The sequence below is a fragment of the Dama dama genome, chromosome 15, assembly GCF_033118175.1.
Source record: "Dama dama isolate Ldn47 chromosome 15, ASM3311817v1, whole genome shotgun sequence".
Lineage (NCBI taxonomy): Eukaryota > Metazoa > Chordata > Mammalia > Artiodactyla > Cervidae > Dama > Dama dama.
Window position 1 is genome coordinate 62,085,182 of NC_083695.1, and position 21,184 is coordinate 62,106,365.

Below are 21,184 nucleotides of genomic sequence, written 5' to 3' on the forward strand. Positions count from 1 at the left end.
ATGTTAGTGGTTACCTAGGCCTGGAGAGTTTAGAGAAGAAATGAGGAGTGACTGCTCATGGGAGTGGGGTTTCTCTTTGCAGTAATGAAAATGTTCTAAAATTAGAAAGTAGTATTGAGCTTCCCAGATGGCACTAGTGGTAAAGAACCTGCCTGCCAATGCAGGAGACAAAAGAAACCAGGGTTCGATCCCTGAGTCGGGAAGATCCTCTGGAGAAGGAAATGGCAACCCACTCCAGTATTCTTGCCTGGAGAATCCCATGGATAGTGGAGCCTGGTGGGCTACAGTCCAGAGGGTCACAAAGACTCAGACATGACTGAAGCAACTTAGCATGATGTTTGCACAATTCTGTGACTATACCAAAATTCATTGGTGGTACACTTCAAACGGGTGGATCTCAATAAAACTGCTGTTGAAAAAACTAAAAAGCCACAACTATGCTTCACTAAGAGGACTTCACACTAAGTGAATTAGGAACAGCAGAGAAGAAACTTTCCTCTCCACCCATTCCTTTCATAGTTGACAGAGCTTAAAATGGGGACAGTAAGAGAGCAAAATGATGCAGAGCCTGCTTGGAGGCATTTAGTTCTCACCTATATTCCAGGTAGCATCTGAGTGTACAGGGGAAGATGGGCCAGAAGCTGTGCAGATGTCCTGGGACATCCAGTGGGTGAAAAAAGACCAAAACTCACTGAATCCCAGACAGTGTTCTTTATGCTTTATGTATATGATTAATCACCACCCAATATTCCCATTTTACTTCAGTGAAACTTGGGTGTAGAGAGTGTAACTGTCCCAAGGTCATACAACTATTTCTAAGAAGCAGCCTTAAGACTGCCTTAAGGAATGAGTAGGTTTCTGTTAGGAATGTGAAGCTAGAGGTATTGAGTGACAGTAGAGCTGAAGGCTGTGGTATGCTGAGGGGGATGGAGAATAAGCAGCTCATTTTGGCAGGAGCAGTGGGTTCAGGTAGGGTGATAATGGAAAATGATGCTAGAAGGATGGAAGGAGAGAGGTTATTGAGGAGTTCTCGTGACCATGCTAAGGCATCACCATTGAAGATCATCAAAGCAAGGCCATGTGGCGTCTTCTTGGTGCACATGTGTGTGTGTATCTGAATGGGTGTTTCTCTGCATCTACTTACAAGCAGCTATGAGCGTATTGTCTGGCACAGCACCTTGTTCCTTGCATGACTCCAGGTCTGTGATGGGCACACCATAGGACCCAGAAGCCCACCTGGCCCCCTGATGGTCCCTGGGGAGCAGCCACCAAAATAGAAGTCATAGTGATCTGGGAGAACGGAAAGCTACCATAGGACCTGCCTTTAGAGCATAGATTCTTTGCTGTGATAGCAAAGTCTCAGCCCAGGGGACCTCCTCAAGCCCAGAATGTTCAGGATGTTTAGCATCAAGTCTCCTGGACTAAGAAGTAAACTCTCCGAAGGGAAAGAAGAGTCTGTTTTCAACTGACCCCCTCACTCTTCACAAAATGGTAGCAAGTTGGGTTTCCCAGCCTTTGTCTCCCTTCCCTCTGGGACGCACGGGGACCAGCAGTGATGTGGCCACAGCAGCAGAGGAGGGATGGACATTCAGCCTCTCAGGCTGACAGTCTGTTCCTCAACCCAGATCCACGCTTCAGAGCCAGAAGCTTTTTGTGCCCAAGAACACATTCCTCTCTGCCGTCCTAGCTCAGCTCTGTCCATCTTGGGACTTAGTTCCTTTGTAAATGTTTTTTCATGATCTCTCCCTGGTCTGACTTCAGTCATGCTTGGGTTTTTATACCAAGCCTTGTAACACCTCACTTGCAGGTATCTTTACTAGTATGGTAATCTCCACATCCCCTCAGATAATCAAGGTGATCGCAGTGCAGCTCTTTCCTTATTTCTTCATCCTCAGACCTTACAGTAGGTTAATTCTGGTGTGCTCTGATTTTTTGCCCTCACATGATTCTAGGCACGTGGTGGCCACCCACATCGCAGTGAAATCAGCCTGTTCCCAAGTACTTGAGCCTCTCTCTTCTCACTTATTATCTCCTGTCTCATCCTATTAATTAACTTTCTCTATTGCCTGCCCTGCTTTCACGGTTATCCCTGATCATGTAAGAGACACTCGATGAAGCAAAGGTGAGTTATTGATTAATCAGTAAGCACTTCACAGAGGAGTGACAAAGAGCGATAATTGTTCTTATATCCAAAACCAGGGCGAACCATGGAACATGCTCATCTCAGACACACCATCCTTGCTTCTTTTTTTCCTGCGCCTGCCTTCCTCTCTGCATCTCCAACTTCAAAATTTTCTTCATGATTCTCTCCTTACCAAATTTGTACCATACCTACAGACACCCCAATTTATTTTTCAATTTTTCTTGGAGTATAGTTGCTTTACAATATTGTGCTAGTTTCTGCTGTAGAGTGGAGTGTATCATCCATAGTGAAAGTGAGGTCGCTCAGTTGTGTCCAACTTGTAGCAACCCCATGGACTGCAGCCTACCAGCCTCCTCCGTTCATGGGATTTTCCAGGCAAGAGTACTAGAGTGGGGTGCCATTGCCTTCTCCAGAATCAGCCATAGGTATGCACATATCCCCCTCTTTTTTGGATTTCCTAACTGTTCACTGTGTGGATCATTTGCTATCTATGTTCTACATACCACCCTTAACTTTTCTTATTTCTCTGTCTTGTGTCTGAAAATACTATGATTTCTTTTAAACTTGTGTGTGTGGCCTTTGATTGATTTTGGATGTGGGGAAAGGATCCATGGCTTTGGTAGGAGAAGGTTGCCAAGTCTTCCTTAAGAATTCTTAGGAACATGTGCAGGGCAAAATGTGAAAGAGCAGATGACAGAACCTGCTGGAGGGGATGAATGGAAACCAGAGTTAACCTGGCCAGGGACAGCCATGCTGAGTATACTCCACCTCGTAAAAGAGATCGCCTTAGTTTCTCCATGGCTGCAAGGGGAAGAGCTGACAAGAAGAAGGAGTAATTTGGAGGGAGGGCATTGAAAGAAAAGAAAGAGCTTCTGATATCATCTCCATACCCTGACTCTCTAGAGCCTGTTCCCGAGCCTGTTCCCTCTGTGTCCCCCATGCCTAGCACATCCTGCTCACTATTGGAACCACACAAGTAGGCGTTGAGAGGATCCTCTGTGGCCTGGTGCCAGGTCCCCATATGTGGTCCTTCTCCTCCCATCATGAACACAATAAATAGAACTCCTTCTCTCTTTCACACACATAAAGTGAACGGCTGAACATGGTTTGGGTTCTTGTAGTGAGGGCACAAGATTTTGATAGAGGAACACAGGGATTGAGCCTCTCAAGGAACAAAAGGTGGCCATGGATCATAGAACCCTCCAGTTGAAGCCTCATTTGCTTCTGAAAAGCACCCACCCACTGATCATCTGAGGAAGCTACAGAAATGTCTAGGATTTACATGGAGTACGACCCCACAAAGTCCCCTTCCTCCACTCAGCCCTACATTCACATTTTTCAATTCACATTCCATCAGTTCCTACCTGCTCGCCTGGAAGTAAGCCTCGGTGTCCTCACCCTCCTCCAGCGTACCTGGCCATGGACTCATGCCAAACGCTAGCCACATCATCTTTATTTGCCCCTGCCTTAACATACTGGTAATGTCCAGTAAATACAAGAGCCAGTTTCAGCCAAGAGCCAGTTGAAATCAACTCAAGGAATAGTTCATGAATTTCAACTGTATGCAATACAACATACCCTAAATCATTGTAATCATGGAGGGTACAAAGGAGAGAGACTCTTGGGACACTCCACAGTTGATCCCAGGGGGTTGGTTACAGCTATGGCTAGTATTTACACTGTTGTTGACATCGTCTTTGGTTAGGTACAGTCACATCTGCATGGTGTCCTTTACAAAGTCTTAGAGAATCACAACTGCATCCAGTTGTTTAGGATTCTCTCAAATTGAAGGACAATAGTATTTTAGATTGTTGTAAGAAGCCCAGAGACTCTGGAGACAGAGAAAGCTCTTTAGTCTACTTTTCGCACAATAGAGCTTCATAACATTATTCTGTATATCATCTTTTTACCAAAACACTGTCACCTGTTTCTGTCAACAAAAGACCTCTTTGTTTTGATAGCCAAGGAAAACCTTAAGCTCAGTAGAGACAACAGAACAGGCTTTTAAAATGACAAAATGTAAGGGCTAAAATGCCTTATTTTTGGAATGTAAATTACAAACTTTTTTTTTCTTTAATGTGACTGTCACCCTCAGTTTTGATCAACTTTAGGTTTGTTTTGTTTTGTTTTTAATGATATCCATGGAGTTCTTTGGAATGCCGCTCAGGAAAACCACAGCTTTTTTATCTGACTACAGAGTAGTCATAAGGGAGGTGGGAGATGGTGACTTTCCCACACCCTTGAGCCCTCTGAAATGTTGTCTTTGACCTTCAGTTTCTCTGCGTAATCCTATCCCTGAACATATGTGCTCCGACACACATGTAGCTGACAGCCTCTGTAACAGGGCAGAAATTCTCTATCTGGGGATGAGACAGAGTGCTCTTGACTTTTCTCCGTGAACTGGAGTACAATTCTAATACATTCGCCTGTTTATTTCTCTGTAGTTCTTAATATTTTGGAACCTTCTCGGAGGCTTTTTTTTTCCTCTGCTATCTTCCAGAGGTAGAGAGGAAGGTCACGTTTCCTTCAGAGCCTTCCCGTTTCCATCTGGCTCCACACCTCCTACTAGACAGGAAAAGTCTTAACCTGCATCCTGTCCCGTGGGGTGCCTCTGTCAGTGTTACACTGTGGGGATGAATGAAGCCCATGGTCTCTCTTAGTCCAGGTTGGCAGGTATGTTGAGCACTTCATTCCTTCCCTTTGGTTTTTGTTAATAACAAGCAAACTACCACATTTAGGAAATCTTAGATGTGATCGTCTCTATCCCCTTGGTGAGTTAAGATGAGATTGGGTCTTGTTTGATGTTGCATCCTTAGTGTTTAGCATGACACCCTGAAGAGGTGCTAGGTGTCCTCAGGCATAGGAAATATAACCATCTAGCTGTAAACCTTTTTTTTTTTTTCTATTGAAGGCAGTTCCATGGTAGTTAGCTTAGAAAATATGTGTGAGAGGAAACAGTTCTGGGCTCAAATGACATCCACTTGTAAAGACTCAGAAGGACTCTGCTTATCTCCCCAGATTCATTGCCCATTGTCTTAGCTCCAATAGGGAGCCACTTTGTGCATGGTACTCCTTCTGTCTAAAACATTTTCGTCCCTCTTATCTTACTCTGCCCTCACCTTTGCTTGGCTAGCTCTCTGTCTTTAGGTTATGTGTAGATGTCACTTTCTAGGAGAAGCCTTCCATGGTCTTCTAAGACCTTCCTCTGTGTACCTGAAGCACATTGTATTCACACTATTGCAGAATTGCCTGCCATCAGAGAATTGCCTACATTCTGGCCTACTTCCCCTGATGCTTGGAAACTTTTCTTGAGAATAAAAATGGTTTTATTCATCATTTTGTCTCTAGTTTCTGGAATGCTATTTGGCACAAAGTAGGCAGCCAGTAAATATTTGTTGAGCAAATGAATGATTGGTGTCCAAATAAGGAAGTTATTCATAGGCATAAATACCTTCTCCTTCAGAAATTTAAGTGCAGCCAGAGACTTTGTGTCTGCCCTGGCTGCCAGTTCAAGCTTCTCAGAGGATTCCCTTGGGTGAGCGCCCCTGCCTGAGGCCTGATTGTTGCAGAGACCCTTCAGGCTGCCTTCTGAACTGACTGGGCTCTTAGTGACTCCAGCTCCTAGAGACTCGGTGGTCTCTATCCACCCACTGCTGCCTAGTCCGCTTGCTCTACCTGAAGTATGCTCCCTAACTGGCTGTTGAGCCTGATTCTACCCTCAGATGAAACCTGAGAGTCTATACAGCTTGTTATAAACAGCTCTCAAGTCTACTTGGTAGCATGAGGCTCTGAAGTCAGTGTCATCGTGCCTGCAACCAGCTCAGCTAGTCAAGGCCAGCTTACATTGGGTCCTGTTGCTGAGGGTGGGTCCAGTGTTGGCTCAACCACTGAGTTCCTATTCCTTGGCAATGCGGGGGAGGAATGTCCCTAGCTTCTCTCCACTGACCATTCAATTGGCTCCCATCACAGGAGAGACTTTCAGGAATTAAAGCCCTACAGTTTTCTGGTAGAAGAAACACTTGCATTCAATAATGACAAACAGTTGGCCGCTCACAACTAGAGGAGGGTCTCAGTTTACAGATCATACTAGTCAGTACTGCTCCCTTATTCCCACCTTCTTCCTTTGCCCATGAATTGAAGCTCAAAGGATCCAGATCAAAAGGGGAGAAAAGAAATAAGAGTGGAGGAGAGAGATGAGAAAAGGAGAGCAAGTGAAGAGGATGGGAAGACAGAGCAAGGAAAAACAGGACACGAGTTAATAGGAATAACAATAAGAAATAAAACATAAAAACGCAAAACAGGGGACATGAACTTGGGGAGGAATAAAAAATTGTGGAGTGAAGAAACTTTGGGGACCCAGAGAGAGCTGGAGAAGACACCTCCAGGAAAAACCTGGAGAGAAAGAAGAGAGCAGAGAAGTAAGAGGAAGGAAGGAATCTGGGGGGAGAGAGGACTCATGCTGTAACTCCCATGTTACCAAGAGGATTATTAAGAAGTTCCCACTTATTGAATGCCACCTATGTAACCAGGCACTGTGATAAGACTTTGCATTTATAGCGTTGCAGGTGCACTTGCCCATATCTGAGCTCAGAGTCTGATTATCCATGGAGCTGTGGACCAGAAAATGCTCAGACATCTCCACATGAGTTCACATTGAGGAGGCTGGGCAAACTTACTCCTGAGCATAGAAGAGGCTCCATTGCCTTGGGAGCACCAGTGAATAACAAGGAGGGGTCGGGGAAGGGGTGATAGGTGTTCAGGGTGGGAAGTTGTTTCTGGTCTTGGAGTCAAGCAGGCATGGCTTTAGAGCTCTAGAGATTCAGGCATGGATGCTATTCTGAGCACTTGGATCCTCCAGGGCTATGTAGTTGGAGAACCCATAGCTATCTTATCTCAGTTAATCCTGGTTTACAACAACCCTGTGATAACCTCCATTAAAGAAACACAAGTTACTTGCCCACTGCTACTAGGTGGTGGCACTGGAAGTCCAACGGATCACAGGATGCAAAGACCAGGCTCTTTCTCTCCATCCTAAGGCATCTGCTCTTTGTCCCACCCCTGGTGGTCAGAGCAGTGTGTTCCAGGAGGTCAGCCTCGGGCCGTCTTCAGGCAAAGAGGAGAAGGAGGAAAGGTAGTGTTGGTTGGTCCAGAAGCAATGACCTGGGCAGAAAGGGGCCTCTTGGAGCCATCAAGATAGATGGTGCCACTGATCCTTTTGATCACAACAAACTGTGGAAAATTCTTAAAGAGATGGGAATACCAGGCCACCTGACCTGCCTCCTGAGAAATCTGTGTGCAGGTCAAGAAGCAAACGTTAAAACTGGACATGGAAAAACAGACTTATTCCAAATAGAGAAAGGAGTCCATCAAGGCTGTATATTGTCACCCTGCTTATTTAACTTAAATGCAGAGTACATCATGAGAAATGCTGTACTGGATGAAGCACAAACTGGAATCAAGATTGCCGGGAGAAATATCAATAACCTCAGATATGCAGATGACACTACCCTTATGGCAGAAAGCAAGGAAGAACGAATCAGGCTCTTGATGAAAGTACAAGAGGAAAGAGAAAAAGTTGGCTTAAAACTCAACATTCAGAAAACTAAGATCATGGCATCCTGTCCCATCACTTCATGCAAATAGATGGGGAAATGGTGGGAACAGTGACAGACTTTATTTTTTTTTGGGTTCCAAAATCACTGCAGATGGTGACTGAAGCCATGAAATTAAAAGATGGTTGCTCTTGGAACCTAGATAGCATATTAAAAAGCAGAGACATTACTTTGCCAACAAAGGTCTGTCTTGTCAAAGCTATGGTTTTTTCAGTAGTCATATATGGATGTGAGAGTTGGACTATAAAGAAAGCTGAGTGCTGAAGAATTGATGCTTTTGAACTGTGGTGTTGGGAAAGATTCTTGAGAGTTCCTTGAATTGCAAGGAGATCCAACCAGTCCATCCTAAAGGAAATAGTCCTGAATATACATTGGAAGGACTGATGCTGAAGCTCCAATTCTTTGGCCACCTGATGCGAAGAACCAACTCATTGAAAAGACCCTGATGCTGGGAAAGATTAAAAGCAGGAGAAGGGGACAACAGAGGATGAGATGGTTGGATGGCATCACTGACTCAATGGACATGAGTTTGAGTAAACTCCAGGAGTTGGTGATGAACAGGGAGGCCTGGCGTGCTGCAGTCCATGGGGTCATAAAGAGTTGGACACAACTGAGCGACTGAACTGAACTGAACTGATCCTTCTGAGTTGAGCAGAGGAAGGGAAGTTAGAAGCTTGTTGAGTAGGGATTCAGTTGGGGCTCAGGAAGCAAACAACCTAGCCCTGCAGATTGACCTTGGTTTCATCCACCTGTTGTGGACACAGCAGCCTGGAGCCACAGGACTTCAGGAACTTTCTTTCCCTCATAGCTTCCCATGTGCATAGCTGAGCAAGAACGCTGCCCCAAACCTCTGAGCCAGGGTAACACAATCTAGAGGATTTGTGAAAGTTTGTTTTTGTCTTGCAGGGGCTTTGTCCCCATGTGATTCATTAACTGACCCGCTGCTCCTTAGAGCTGCAGAGAGCCTGGTAGTTCAGGCCTTTAAATCCCTTCTGTCGACCTAATTCACAGCCTGACATCACAAGCCTCCCAACATAATCCATTTGTACTGATTTGATTTTTTTTTTTTTCAAGAGGCTTCCTTGGCAGCCAGGTTTTCTCATTACGAATATGATTCATCTGTATGGTAATTCCCAGTAGAATTAGTATCTCAGGCATGATTCATCTTGGGAAATATTAAGCCAGAAGCATCATTTCAGAAAGGCCTGGCGCATGCATAGCTGCAGGGAACTTCTGCAAGAGATGCTTCTTCATGAAAATAGCATTTGTCAAGTTGGCCCTGTGCTGGACTCTGAGGTAGGGGCTTTGGGGAAACAGAGAGACATGAGCACCTCACCCCTGCCCTCAGGAGCTCACATTCTAAAAGGCAGATGGCATGGATGTGCATGTTTATGGGATGGATAACATGAGAAGTGCAGTCAGAAATGAAACGTAATGTGGTCTCATAAAATATCAGGTTCTCAAACTTTAGCAGGAATTAGGATCACCCAGAGGGCTTGTTACAATGCAGATTTCTGGGCCCCAACCCTAGAGTTTTGGGTTTAGTAGGTCTGAGGTGGGGCCCAAGAATATGTATTTCTAACAAGTTCCCAGGTGATGCTGCTGTTGTTCTGGGCACCACACTTTGAGCACCTGCTGTAAAGACTTCAGTGCTTTCACTCCTGTTCCCTCTCTTCACTGCTTGCAAGGGGCTAGGCAGTGTGCTTCCTGCTGGGGACTAAATGTGGACCAAAACTTGACTGCCATCCCCACCTGGAGAACTCAGAGCCTGGAAGGGGAGTAAACAGCGACTTCCCCAGTCTACAGAAAGTGCCACTATAGAGTTTTGTATGGGGGCAGCTGGAACTCAAAACAATGATGTTTCCTGAAGCTGGGGGAAAGCTGCTTGGAGGAGGCAAAATCTGAACGCAAGTGTAAAATGTGGATGGAAAGAAGATATGTGGAAGGGCATTCATTCCCAGCCTTTACCTTCTCAGATTATCAAATGTCCTGGGGCATCCCCTCACACTCCTTCTTAGACATTTCCTGCAGTCACAAAGTTTTGGCTTCCTACAGAAGCGGGTGGCATAGCTCTGGTTAATTGGCCTGGCCTTAGCAAAGTCTTTATTTTTGGCTCTGTGGAGCTCTGTTTGGTCAGTGTCTCGTGCATGGTCTGAATATTCTCAGTAGAATGGAATTCTCTGCACAGGCACTTGAATGGAATGTAGAATGAAGAGCAAAGGAAGCAATGGGCTTGCTACCAAATTCCTTCTCCCCATCCCTACCACTCCGGTCTCCAGGCTGCCTCAGCTACCACCCTCCAACCCATAACAGCCTCACTGTTTTTGTTGACTCTTCAGGAAACTTGGTGGTTTTTATGTCATTGCATTTTGTGTAGACACACACATGCATCAGAAGTCAAGCTTCCAGCATCTCAACCTTCTAGAACACTGCTTCTGGATTCCAGAATTTAGGAAAGGGGCCCATGAGACCAGTAAAAGGGCTTTCCAAACCACAACTCTCACACTTGATTCCTTGAGGAAGGCTCCGGCATTGTTCCCCAGCCTATTAACTCTCAGTTTGCACAGTTCAGATGACCATGGTTATTTGTTTTTCCAGCTCAGGCTACTTTAAGAATCACATTATGGGGATTTTAAGGGTGCTGTTAGAAGTGGATATATAGTCGCTAGTGAGAAATGACAGATGATATTGAAGGAGAACCCTGATGAGTGAGATACTGACTATACGCTGTATTCAAAACTGATGATGATCTAAAAAAGAATGAAATGATGCCATCTGCAGTGACATGGATGGACCTAGAGATTGTCATACTGAGTGAAGTAAGTCAGAGAAAGACAAATATCATATGATATCACTTGTATGTGGAATCTAGGAAAAATGGTGCAAATGAGCCTATTTCTAAAACAGAGTCACAGATGCAGAAAACAAACATGGTTACCAAGGGGGAAGGTGGGGAGAGAGAAATTGGGAGATCGGGATTGACATATACATACTACTATATATAAAATAGATAACTAATAAGAACCTACTGTATAGCACATGGAACTCTACTGAATACTTCATAATGACCTATATGGGAATAGAATCTACAAAAAGTGTATGTGTGTATATGTATATATGATTTACTTTGCTATGCAGCAGAAACTAAGGTAACATTGTAAATCAATTATATTCAAAAAAATTAATTTAAAAAGTATCATGATCAAAATTGTCATTAAAATTAAGGTTAATTAATATCCTTTGTCCTCCATTTAAGAAAGCTGAGATGTATTGGTCATCAAACAGTAACACTAAGAGGGATGTAGGGATAATGTTAGCTGACCCTTTCATGTTAAATGTAGAAAACTGTGGTAGGGGGTGGGTTTTGACCATATGACGGAGTTTGTCTTTTTTTTTCTTTTTTTAATCATTGTCCTCATGCATCTACCATAGTCTCTGTAACTGCAACTCAGCATTTGTTGAATCCGGAAAGTCCATATTGAATCCATATCTGTTTTCTTTAAGCCCCATGATTCTTTTAAATCATCATTTTCATGAAAACTCAGGATGGAGACTAGATCTGATTCAGCATTCTCAACTCTTAGGAAAATCAGCAAATGATAATGGGATAATGTTAAACTATTGGTGAATTTCTCAGAACAGATCACACTTGTGTGCATGCTCAGTCACACAGTTGTGTCCGACTCTTTGTGACCCCATGGACTGTAGCCCACCAGGAATTTAATCCATGGAATGGAATTTAATGGAATTAAATTCCACCATGGAATTTAATCCATGGAATTAAATTCCACCATGGAATTTAATCCATGGAATTCCATCTAATCCATTGAATTTTCCAGGCAAGAACACTGGAGTAAGTTGCCACTTCCTCCTCCAAAGGATCTTCCCAACCCAGGGATTGAACCCATGTCTTCTCTGTCTCTTTCATTGGCAGGCAGATTCTTTACCAGTGAACCACCTGGGGAGCCCCTCAGATCACATTTGGTTAGTAGCAATTAAAGCCTCATCTGGTTGCAGCTTTTCTGAATGCTTTGTAAAGATTTGGTGCTATTTCATGTGACTTCTGTATCTGATGTTCAGCACATACAGGTGACAATACAATGTCACCTGTGGTTTAGATGAATCCAATAACGTCATGACCAAAAAACTATCATGACCAAAAAACTAAAGGATTCTAGCCAATTTCTTGGTGAAGATATAAAAGACCTTCATTAATTCTATCAAGAACTATTTATTGAGAAGCTGTAATGCCAAAACTTCCAGACCCTGGCAATCGAGCAGTGAAAAAGTAAATAAAATCCTCTTGAGGTTGCATTCTAGAGGGAGAAAATAGACCATAAAGAGAGGCGGCAGGATTGCTACTGCAATACTCACAGTAATCTCAGTTCCCTTTTCAGATTTTGAAAGTATGATTCCACTGTCTAATGGTCAATACCATTGTTATTGTGAATTCAGCTGTTGGTAAAATTATCATTACTTTGCATCTGCTCTACCTTTCTTTCTAGCTTTTTTTTTAAATTGGAGTATAATTACTTTACCATTTGTGTTAGTTTCTGCTGTATAACAACATGAATTAGCTATATGTATACATATATACCCTCTCTCTTCCCTCCCATCCCACCCACCCTCCCTCCCACCCCTCCCATCCCACCCCTCTAGGTCATCACAGAGCACTGAGCTGAGGTCCCTGTGCCATACAGGAGCTTCCTACTAGCTATCTACCCCTCTCTAAAAAGAGCTTTCTTGGACAACTGCAGTATAGGATTCTCTAGCTGTTTGGTTTGGTGGCTCGCAGTGCTGGCTTAGAGATGCAGAGTCCTGATGCTGAGTCAGGTGTATGCACATTAGTTCCTTGTTTTTATGTGATGGTAAAAGTAGGACCTCTTTCTCGAGCTGTTCTGGAGTTTCAGTGAACTCATGTCTCAGTGCTCAGGGCCTACTTCATTTTAAACATTCATTAAATGTTGCAGTGATTACAAGTATTATTGTGTGTGTGTGTGTGTGCTCATCACTTAATCGTGTCCAACTCTTTGAGATCCCATGGACTGTAGCCTGCCAGGCTCCTCTGTCCTTGGGATTTCCAGTGTAAGAATACTGCAGTGGGTAATCATTCCCTTCTCCAGGGGTCCTCCTGACCCAGGTACTGAACCCAGGTCTCCTACCTTGGCAGGCAGATTCTTTACTGTCCCAACCACCAGGGGAGCCCACAAGTATTACTGTTAAGGGTCAATGGACACCCAAGTAACAAGCCTCCTTCTTGTTGAAAGATTTCGGGAGATATGCTAGCAGATCTTAGAACATTGTGATTTTCCATAGCTCTGACCCTAGAAAGAAAGCTTTTGGAACAGAGCAAGTACAAAATTGACTCCCCTTGTCAAGCACTCTCTTGGACCCCAGTAGAAGTCAAGATAAGACAAAGCCCTTTCCAGCTGTGCAGAAGAAGGAGCATTCTTCCTGAGTGAGTGCTATGGACCTGATGTGCCTGGCTGCTTTATGCCTTTCAGTGCTCTCAAGTCTTTGATTTCATCTCCATCTGAATTACCCAGCCTTGGATGTTTGTTTTATTTGGGTTTGGATCTGAACTCCATGTCCCAGTGTTGGTTTCTTGAGTCACAAGGAACTTCAAATTTTTCCTAAGTATTGTCTAAGGACTGCTCGCTTTTATGCAGGTAACTTCGTAATGGTGAGGTCATGCTTCTCAAACGCAGCACCTGCTGTAGTCGAAGTAGTGTAATTCCATGGAGAGGACCCACTCACAGTTCACAGTGGTGGGTAAACATAGGTGCTATGGAGGGCAACATTGATCTATAGCTCTTTATGTAAATCTTTTTTATTGAAGTATAGTTGATTTACAATATTTATATTAATTTATGTTTATGTTATGCAAATGTACATATAAAGACAAATGCTTTATATTTATCTCAAAGACAAATATGTTATCATTTCTACATGGAATCTAAAAAATATATATAGATCTTAAAAGTTCTAAGAACTCCACAATGGCCAACTATAAAAATCTTGACTCCTTTCCTTCCTTGATTCCCAGTGACTTTAGCAAGTCCTGTAGAGTCCATATCTGAAATGTATCTTGACTATTTATAATAGCCTGCAATTGCTGTTGCAGCTAACTGCTAACTTTTTACTTTTACTAACTGCTAACTTTTTACTTTTACTAACTAATTGCTAGCTAACTTATTTGATTTACTTGTTTACTGTCTTCCTTCCTCCAGTAAAAGTTCTTTTTGCATGTTTGCAAAGTTCTTTTTTGTATGTTTTCAAAATAAATAAAAATCAATCATTGGGTGAGTGGATAGACACATATCTTTTTACCAAGATTGGATGCCCTGTTGTAAGGTGCTGATTTTATATCAAAAAAGATATTGACCCATATAAGGCAGTAGTCTAATTTTCAGCACCTTCTATTACCACATTAATCAAGTGAGATAAAGTTTATATATTTTTTCACCTTGTAATTCAAACTACAAATCTCCATAAAAAGGAAACATATTTGCTCATTCATTAGTCATAACTTGACTGTTTTCCAAAGTACTTTAGGGTGACCATGAAAGGAATTATCATGAATAAAAACTATAACAACTGCAATGTTAACATCACTTAACACTCTTGCCAAATAACAACATTTTCTTGAATCCCGTTGTTTGGGTTTTGGGTGTGACCATGTTTAGTGCAATGGATAAAGGGGAACCACAGAGCTGGACAAACCCAATTTCAGTCTTGGCTCAGTCTCTTACTAGTCGTGTAAAGTTGACTGTCTCACTCTGTCTCTCTAGGCTCACTGTCCCCATCTGCAAAATGAATCAACCTATTAGGGCTAGTGTGTGGATTCAGATATCATGCGAGGAAATGCTTATCATTGCCTCTACCACATCGTCATTGTGTAAGTTGACTTTTGCCATGTGCCAAGGCATTCCCAGTGCTTCCTGGTTAATACAGCATTCATGTAGCTCGTGTACCTGTGAATTGTCTGGACGGTTCTCCTAGTCTGGATGAGCTGATCTTTGCTGGGCTCTCTCATGTGTCTGTGATGGCAGGTGGACTAGCCGTTGGATGATCTAGGAGGGATTCACTATGTGTCTGCCTGTTGGCAAAGTGAAAGAAAGTGAAGTCGCTCAGTCGTGTCTGACTCTTTGTGATCCCATGGACTGTAGCCTGCCAGGCTCCTCCATCCATGGGATTTTCCAGGCACAAATACTGGAGTGGGTTGCCATTTCCTTCTCCAGGGGATCTTCCCAACCCAGGGATCGAACCCAGGTCTCCCACATTGCAGGCAGACTCTTTACCATCTGAGCCACCAGGGAATCTGCCTATTGGCAGGCTATTGGCAAAGGTGACAGGAATGACTCAGCTGTGGTCTGTCACCCTCCAGTAAGCTAGTTCTGGCTCCTTCACTTGGTAGTTGTTTCAGAATTTCCAAAAGTGGCAAGAGAGAGCAAGCTCCAACACTGAAGACTTCACTGGCAATACATTTACTGAATTCCCATTGATTAAGCAAATCCCAAGACTGGCCTGAAATCTGTGAAGGAATAATGTATGGTCATTTTTGTAGTCTATTGCAATCATCCTTGTCACCATCATCATAAAAGCCAATATTTGTTGAACATTTATTAAACAGCTGTTCTAGTCCTAGTACTGTGTTTATCAAAGCTTGTAATTCTTACTACAACTTTATAGGACAGATAATATGTATTATATCTGTATATTATAGAAAGGGAGACTAAGACACAGAATGGCAAAGCAGCTTAGACAAAGTCATACAGATGGGAAGCAGAGAAGCTCAGACTCAAACTAACACTTCAGAGCAACACTCATAATTACTGTTTCATACTGCCTCCTTCTCCCATTCTATTATAGGTAGAATTTTCAGTAGTTGCTTTTTTTTTTTAAATGGATGATCTAGTAAGAGGTTATTGCCTATATTTTAACATGTACCCTAGGCACTTCCATATCTTTGAATTCAGCTTATCAAGTATTGGTATGAATGACATGTGTTAGTCCAGATCATGGTGGGACCTGTAGGTATCTTTCTGATCCTTTGTGGATGGGGTGTTAGCAGTAGTGATAGCATCTCAGGGATGTATTCTTAGAACTCTTCATTTCTTCTTTCTTCAGACAAGTTGGAGGGCTTGGAAACAGCTGATAGCAAGGCTGAATAATTACTTAATATATCCAAGTGTGTGCATGCATACTCAGTCATGTCTGGCTCTTTGCGACCCCATGGACTGTAGCCTGCCAGGCTCCTCTGTCCATGGGATGTCCCTGACAAGAATACTGGAATGGGTTGCCATGCTCTCCTCCAGGGGATCTTCTCAACCCAGGGATTGAACCTGCATCTGCACTGCAGGCAGATTCTTTACCACTGAACCACTGGGCCTTTCTAGCGGCATTCCTCTGCTGAAAACAAATAGACCAAAAAAAGTGAAGGGCTACCCATCTCTGATAGATTAAACCTCTTTTCTTGACTTTCAAGGCTTTCCTTTGTCAGGCCAACTGACCTTTTCAATTCCCCAGTGATTTCCCTACACTCTCTGCTCTTAATACCTGCTCTACTCACTGTCCCCAGGACACACTGTTTTCCAGCCTCTTCACCCTTACTTGCCATGTGACTTGTCTCCCTCAGCTGCCCCAGTTAAAGCCATGCTTCTTTCTTTATCTTTAGCTATCAAATCTCACAGTAGGTTCTCTTCTCTGAACATCCAGATTGTTTACTTCTGAAGGACTCTTTGAGACTTAGTGTGTTGGAGACTGCCCGTATGATTTGGAGCTGGGAGAAGAAAAGCATGCTCTGAGCTCTGCAACTCTCTACCCCTGTTTGTCCTCACAATACACCCAAATAAGGTTAGGATGACATTATCTAGCACGTAAGAGCAAGGGTATAACTCCATCACAGTGAATTTCATAGACTGTGCTCTGTGCTCTGTTGTTATACAATCACTTAATGATTGTTTAGAGCAGGGTCCATTCTCTTCTTGCTCAGTGCTAATGGGCACTGTTTCTAGACCCCAGACTGAGCATTTTGTATGCATTGTCAGGGGGGAATGCCAGAACATCTCTAAGAATGGGCATTAGTATCCTCTCTGGCTGGTCAAGGCAGAGCTGGGTGTACAACCCCACAAACCTGATCCCAAAGCCTGGGCTCCTTCTGTCCCAGCACACCATCTCTGTGGCCACCAGAAATTTAATGACAGAATTAAAGTTAAAGATTCCACACTCTGTCTTCAAATGAAAAGTATATACCAGAAAGCAGAGGAAGGCAGAGTAGAAATCTAGTCAGGGTGTCATCACAGACTAGTTCAACAGGGGTCCTTTTGAGTACCCCGGCATGCTAGTTAAGGTGAGTTTTGGAGTGTGCAGCTTCCCAAGGGTGCGTGCAGAGTCTGAAGGGCATGCGAGGTTCTTCCCTTCCCTCGCCACTCATCGCTGTCACCTCCACCCTACCCTGAACTTTTTATCTGTTCACCCTCCTTGTTAGACTGTGAACTCTTGGAGAGGAGAAGCTGTTGTATTTACCAAGGCCTAACACATAATTGGTATATAAACACAGAAGAACAATTTTTTAATTTGATGCATCAATTGTCAACCAAGGCATGGTGCTCAAGGTAGCATGATGCAGACAACACAATATAGTAAACATTTATTCCACTGTCAGAAAGCTAGATTAACTCACCCTGTGTTATCTTTCTTCTCTGGCATTTATACATTGCCAAGAAGGCTCTGGCTTCCCAGAGACCTTGACAAAACCCCATACCTCCTGGATATAGTGTCAAACCTCATAACTTTCAGGTCTCATTTTCTAAATTAGATTGTGAAGTCCTACAGCACAAGAGGTGTCTGTTAATCTTCGTAAACACCTCACATCTTTCAATGCAGTGCCTTGCACAGAGCATATCTACATAAACACATGTTGAACAATTGCACTGAAATGGATTGGAATTATGGCTGGGAAAATGTAATAATCCAATCTCTTTGAGATAATTCTTTGTGAATTCAGGTGATGAAGGCAAGAGGAAATCAGAATAGTGGCAGAGGCAGAAGGAAGAAAGAAAGGAAGGAAAGAGAAGTGGGCAGGATCTGTCATCTCATTGGATGTGGGGGTGAGGGAGGAAGAGGGGGAAAAAGGATTCAAGACTTTGATCTAAGCTGATGGATTGAAAGCTTATAACCAAAAAGTGAATATAGAAATTCTCCTGCCCCTTAACCCACTCACCCTTATTTCATTCTGAGCATGAAAGGAGGATTCCTCATGAATGTCAGTCTGAAGGGTTCCTTGAAGATAGACAGGGCTGGGGGAGTCACTCAAGAGAGTCCAGAGCGACAAATAGGAAAGGTATGCCCTTGTCCCACTGTAGACGAGCTTTGCTCTAATAAAGAGAAGGAGGAGAAATTTGAGCTGAATATATTTTTGGTTGGTACAAGTCGTAAGTGCTCTGTCTGATAGCAGCGCTGTTTGAACGACCTATTTCATAACTGCACATAGCTTTCCCAAATAAATGGTGTCTGTAGAATGTTCAGGTTAATGTATGAGCCCAGTGTTCACAGTGTTTGCGCTTAGAGCGACTGAGACTTCTTTCTTAATAAGTCATCTTGGCATTTTGTCAACAAGTTAATTTGCTTTTCTAAGAAACTAGATTAATACTTCCTGTACTTTGTGCTATTCACAGATCTACAGTGCAGTGAGAAGGGGAGAAGCCACAGAAGAAACAATTAGATCTCTTCTCCATTTCTTCGCCAAGCTCCCAGCCTCCGAGACAGCCCATGAAAGGATCAGTGTTAGTCCGTACTTAAAGCAATGTGTCCGAGACACGGTGTGTGAGTATCGTGCCACCCTGCAAAGGACTTCCATATCTCAGTACATCACCGGCTCTCTCCTGGAAGCCACCACATCTTTAGGAGCAAGAAGCAGCCTCCTCAATTCTTTTGGAGGATCCGCGGGACGAATGATGCTGAAAGGTACTGTCTGAAATTTCACTTTTAACTCTTCATCATTGAAGGCAGAAAAGAATCTGAGTTAACATTTATGCATCTCCTCATGGAAAATTGAGTCCACTTATCAACAACTTTCAGAAAAGGTAGCTGCTTAAAAGAATATAAAATGATAGTCCTTTACCAAAATCCCTTAAGGTGTAAGCATTCTGAATAATGAACATTAAGATTTTGAAATTTCTTTTTCAAAAGAAGTAAATGACTAAAAGGCTGCGTTTAATTTTTTTAAGTTATACTAATAGATGATTTCTCCTGGTGGTGGTCTATGACAGATGTCAATTACTGTAAAAAAATAAAAGTAAAAAAGCTCGTAAAAAAGTGTAGTCGTGTGGTCACAGTGAAAACCAACTGTTTCACTCAAAACAGAGTGGAATAGAGTTCTCTCGCCTACACAGAATTAATAGGTTCATGTTGACCAGAGAAGCTAAAGGCCATCTTCCAGCGACCTCCATCTTAAAAGACAAGACAGTCAGAAATACTGCTAAGAAATTAAAACTAATGGAGAATGGGGTCTCTGCATCAGAACTTCCCAGCTACTTCCCACAAGTGGCAGACAGGCAGGTCAGAAACGGCTGTGCACCAGTGGAGATTTGTGCACTGCACAGCTGACACCACCCACTTGGCATCCTTCCCTAGCAGGAAGCTGCCAACCAGACGGGGACCATGCAGAGCAGCGTTCCACTGCTCAGGGGCTGCCAAGAACTCTCTCTGACATCCTGCCACTTCTCTCAAGGAGAGCCCCTCTCATCCCTCCACAGCAAGCCCCAGACCTACGATTATCACACCAGTGGTCTTCCTCCTTGACCTTCAACCTCCCCTACCCCGCCCCACCCCAACACCCCTTGGGAAGACCCTAGAGGAGGTCCACACCTGTCTGTGTACCATGTGGGTGCCATGCTGATTTGTTTTCTAGTGTCACCTTAACTTTTGTGGATCGGTTATAAATCATGAATGAAGAAAAACACAAGATGGGGACCACTAATCCCAGAGACTAAAGAGGAGAAACTTAGATTCATATATGTTTCATTCATTCAGCATATGTTTTTTGAGCCCCTGGGTGCTGGGTTGGGGACAAAACATAGCCCTTACCTCCATGGAAATTGTTGAGAAGATCCCCTGGAGAAAAGAAAGGCTACCCACTCCAGTATTCTGGCCTGGAGAATTCCATGGACTGTATAGTCCACGGGGTCGCAAAGAGTTGGATACAACTGAGTGACTGTCACTTTCACTTTTTCACCCATGGAACTTGTAGTCTCTAGGTACTAAGGGTTTCCCCTATCCACAGGATTCAAGATTTCTCTATTCTGATGAGGCTCCTGGTGACTGCCAAGCTTGTATTCTCCATCAGTGATCTTCCTGGGAATTCGAGTCGAAACTGACATATAGAGTTGGCAGAGCTTCAGTGCTTGTGACTCTATGTGAGGAGCTTATCCTGTGTGTTAATCAGGCTTTTGTATCAGATACCCAGTCTGTGCCAAGCAGTGTGTAGGCCTTATGGGAGATCCTAATAACATACAAGTTAGTTTTCTTGCCTTTAAGTTTTTATGATCCTAGTGAGCAAGCCAGATTTGCATGCACCAACTATTCAAAGAAAAGACTGCAGAGAGTTAAATGCCAAATAATGTGGAAGTGACTCTAAGAGTTCAAAGTGTTTGAAAGTAGAGTTAATAGTCCATGTGATAAATGGTTTGGCTGCAAATGAACAAAGTCAATAAAAGCCACTTTGTTTCTTCTCTATTAATTGCAAAAGGACAGATTTCCAGGCTCCCGAAATGTTGTGTTTTAGTTCCCAGGCAGGCTGCCTCCAGTCTTACACAGACCTTTGGGGAGAAAAAAGGAGGCCATTAGTTAAGGTGTCTGTTGCCCTGATAACAAGTAAGTTGATCTCCACTGCTATTTGCACTTTCCTGTTCATATCAGAGCTCTGAGATCAGCATTCCTATCTCTGGGACTTGTTGGATCATCAGCTAATGAGTGATCATTGAATTGGGTTTTATGCAAGAGTTGGGAGTTTCTTTTAACTTTCTGTTTTGCACCTCTTTAATGGTTTCTGATATCCATCTGCAAGTAGTTTCTGCTGAATAATATAGTTAGCAGGTTGGCTTCACCTCCAAGCTAATTTCTGTATCTCTACTTTGCTCTCTTGGGAATCTTTTTCAACTTCAGTGCTTCCTCCCATGGGGTTTTCAAAATCTGTATGTGCTGTAGTAAGACATATGGTTCTTCAACATGCAGTGGAATATAATACATCTTAGAAAACGATACATGGCCGTTCAAAATCATGGAGTGTTTAGGGAACCTGTAGGTTCAGCATATTGAGTAGGTGGGTCTTGAACTCTATTGGCCTCATGCTCCAGCAGGGGGTCTGGACAATATGCTCGGCTGCTATGCCACGTTTGTCTGCTTGTTTTATTGTTCACTATGTGTC

General features: G+C 43.2%; 1 protein-coding gene across 3 annotated transcripts in view; it reads left to right on the forward strand.

Annotated features, from left to right (window-relative positions):
- The window catches only part of PLCE1 (phospholipase C epsilon 1), a 364,525-nt gene that overhangs the window by 152,571 nt on the left and 190,770 nt on the right, over window positions 1-21,184 (forward strand). For all 3 annotated transcript variants that reach the window (XM_061162214.1, XM_061162213.1, XM_061162215.1), the window contains one exon: window positions 18,435-18,723. In XM_061162214.1, coding sequence (XP_061018197.1) covers window positions 18,435-18,723 — 289 coding nt within the window. The remainder of the gene's footprint in view (window positions 1-18,434; window positions 18,724-21,184) is intronic.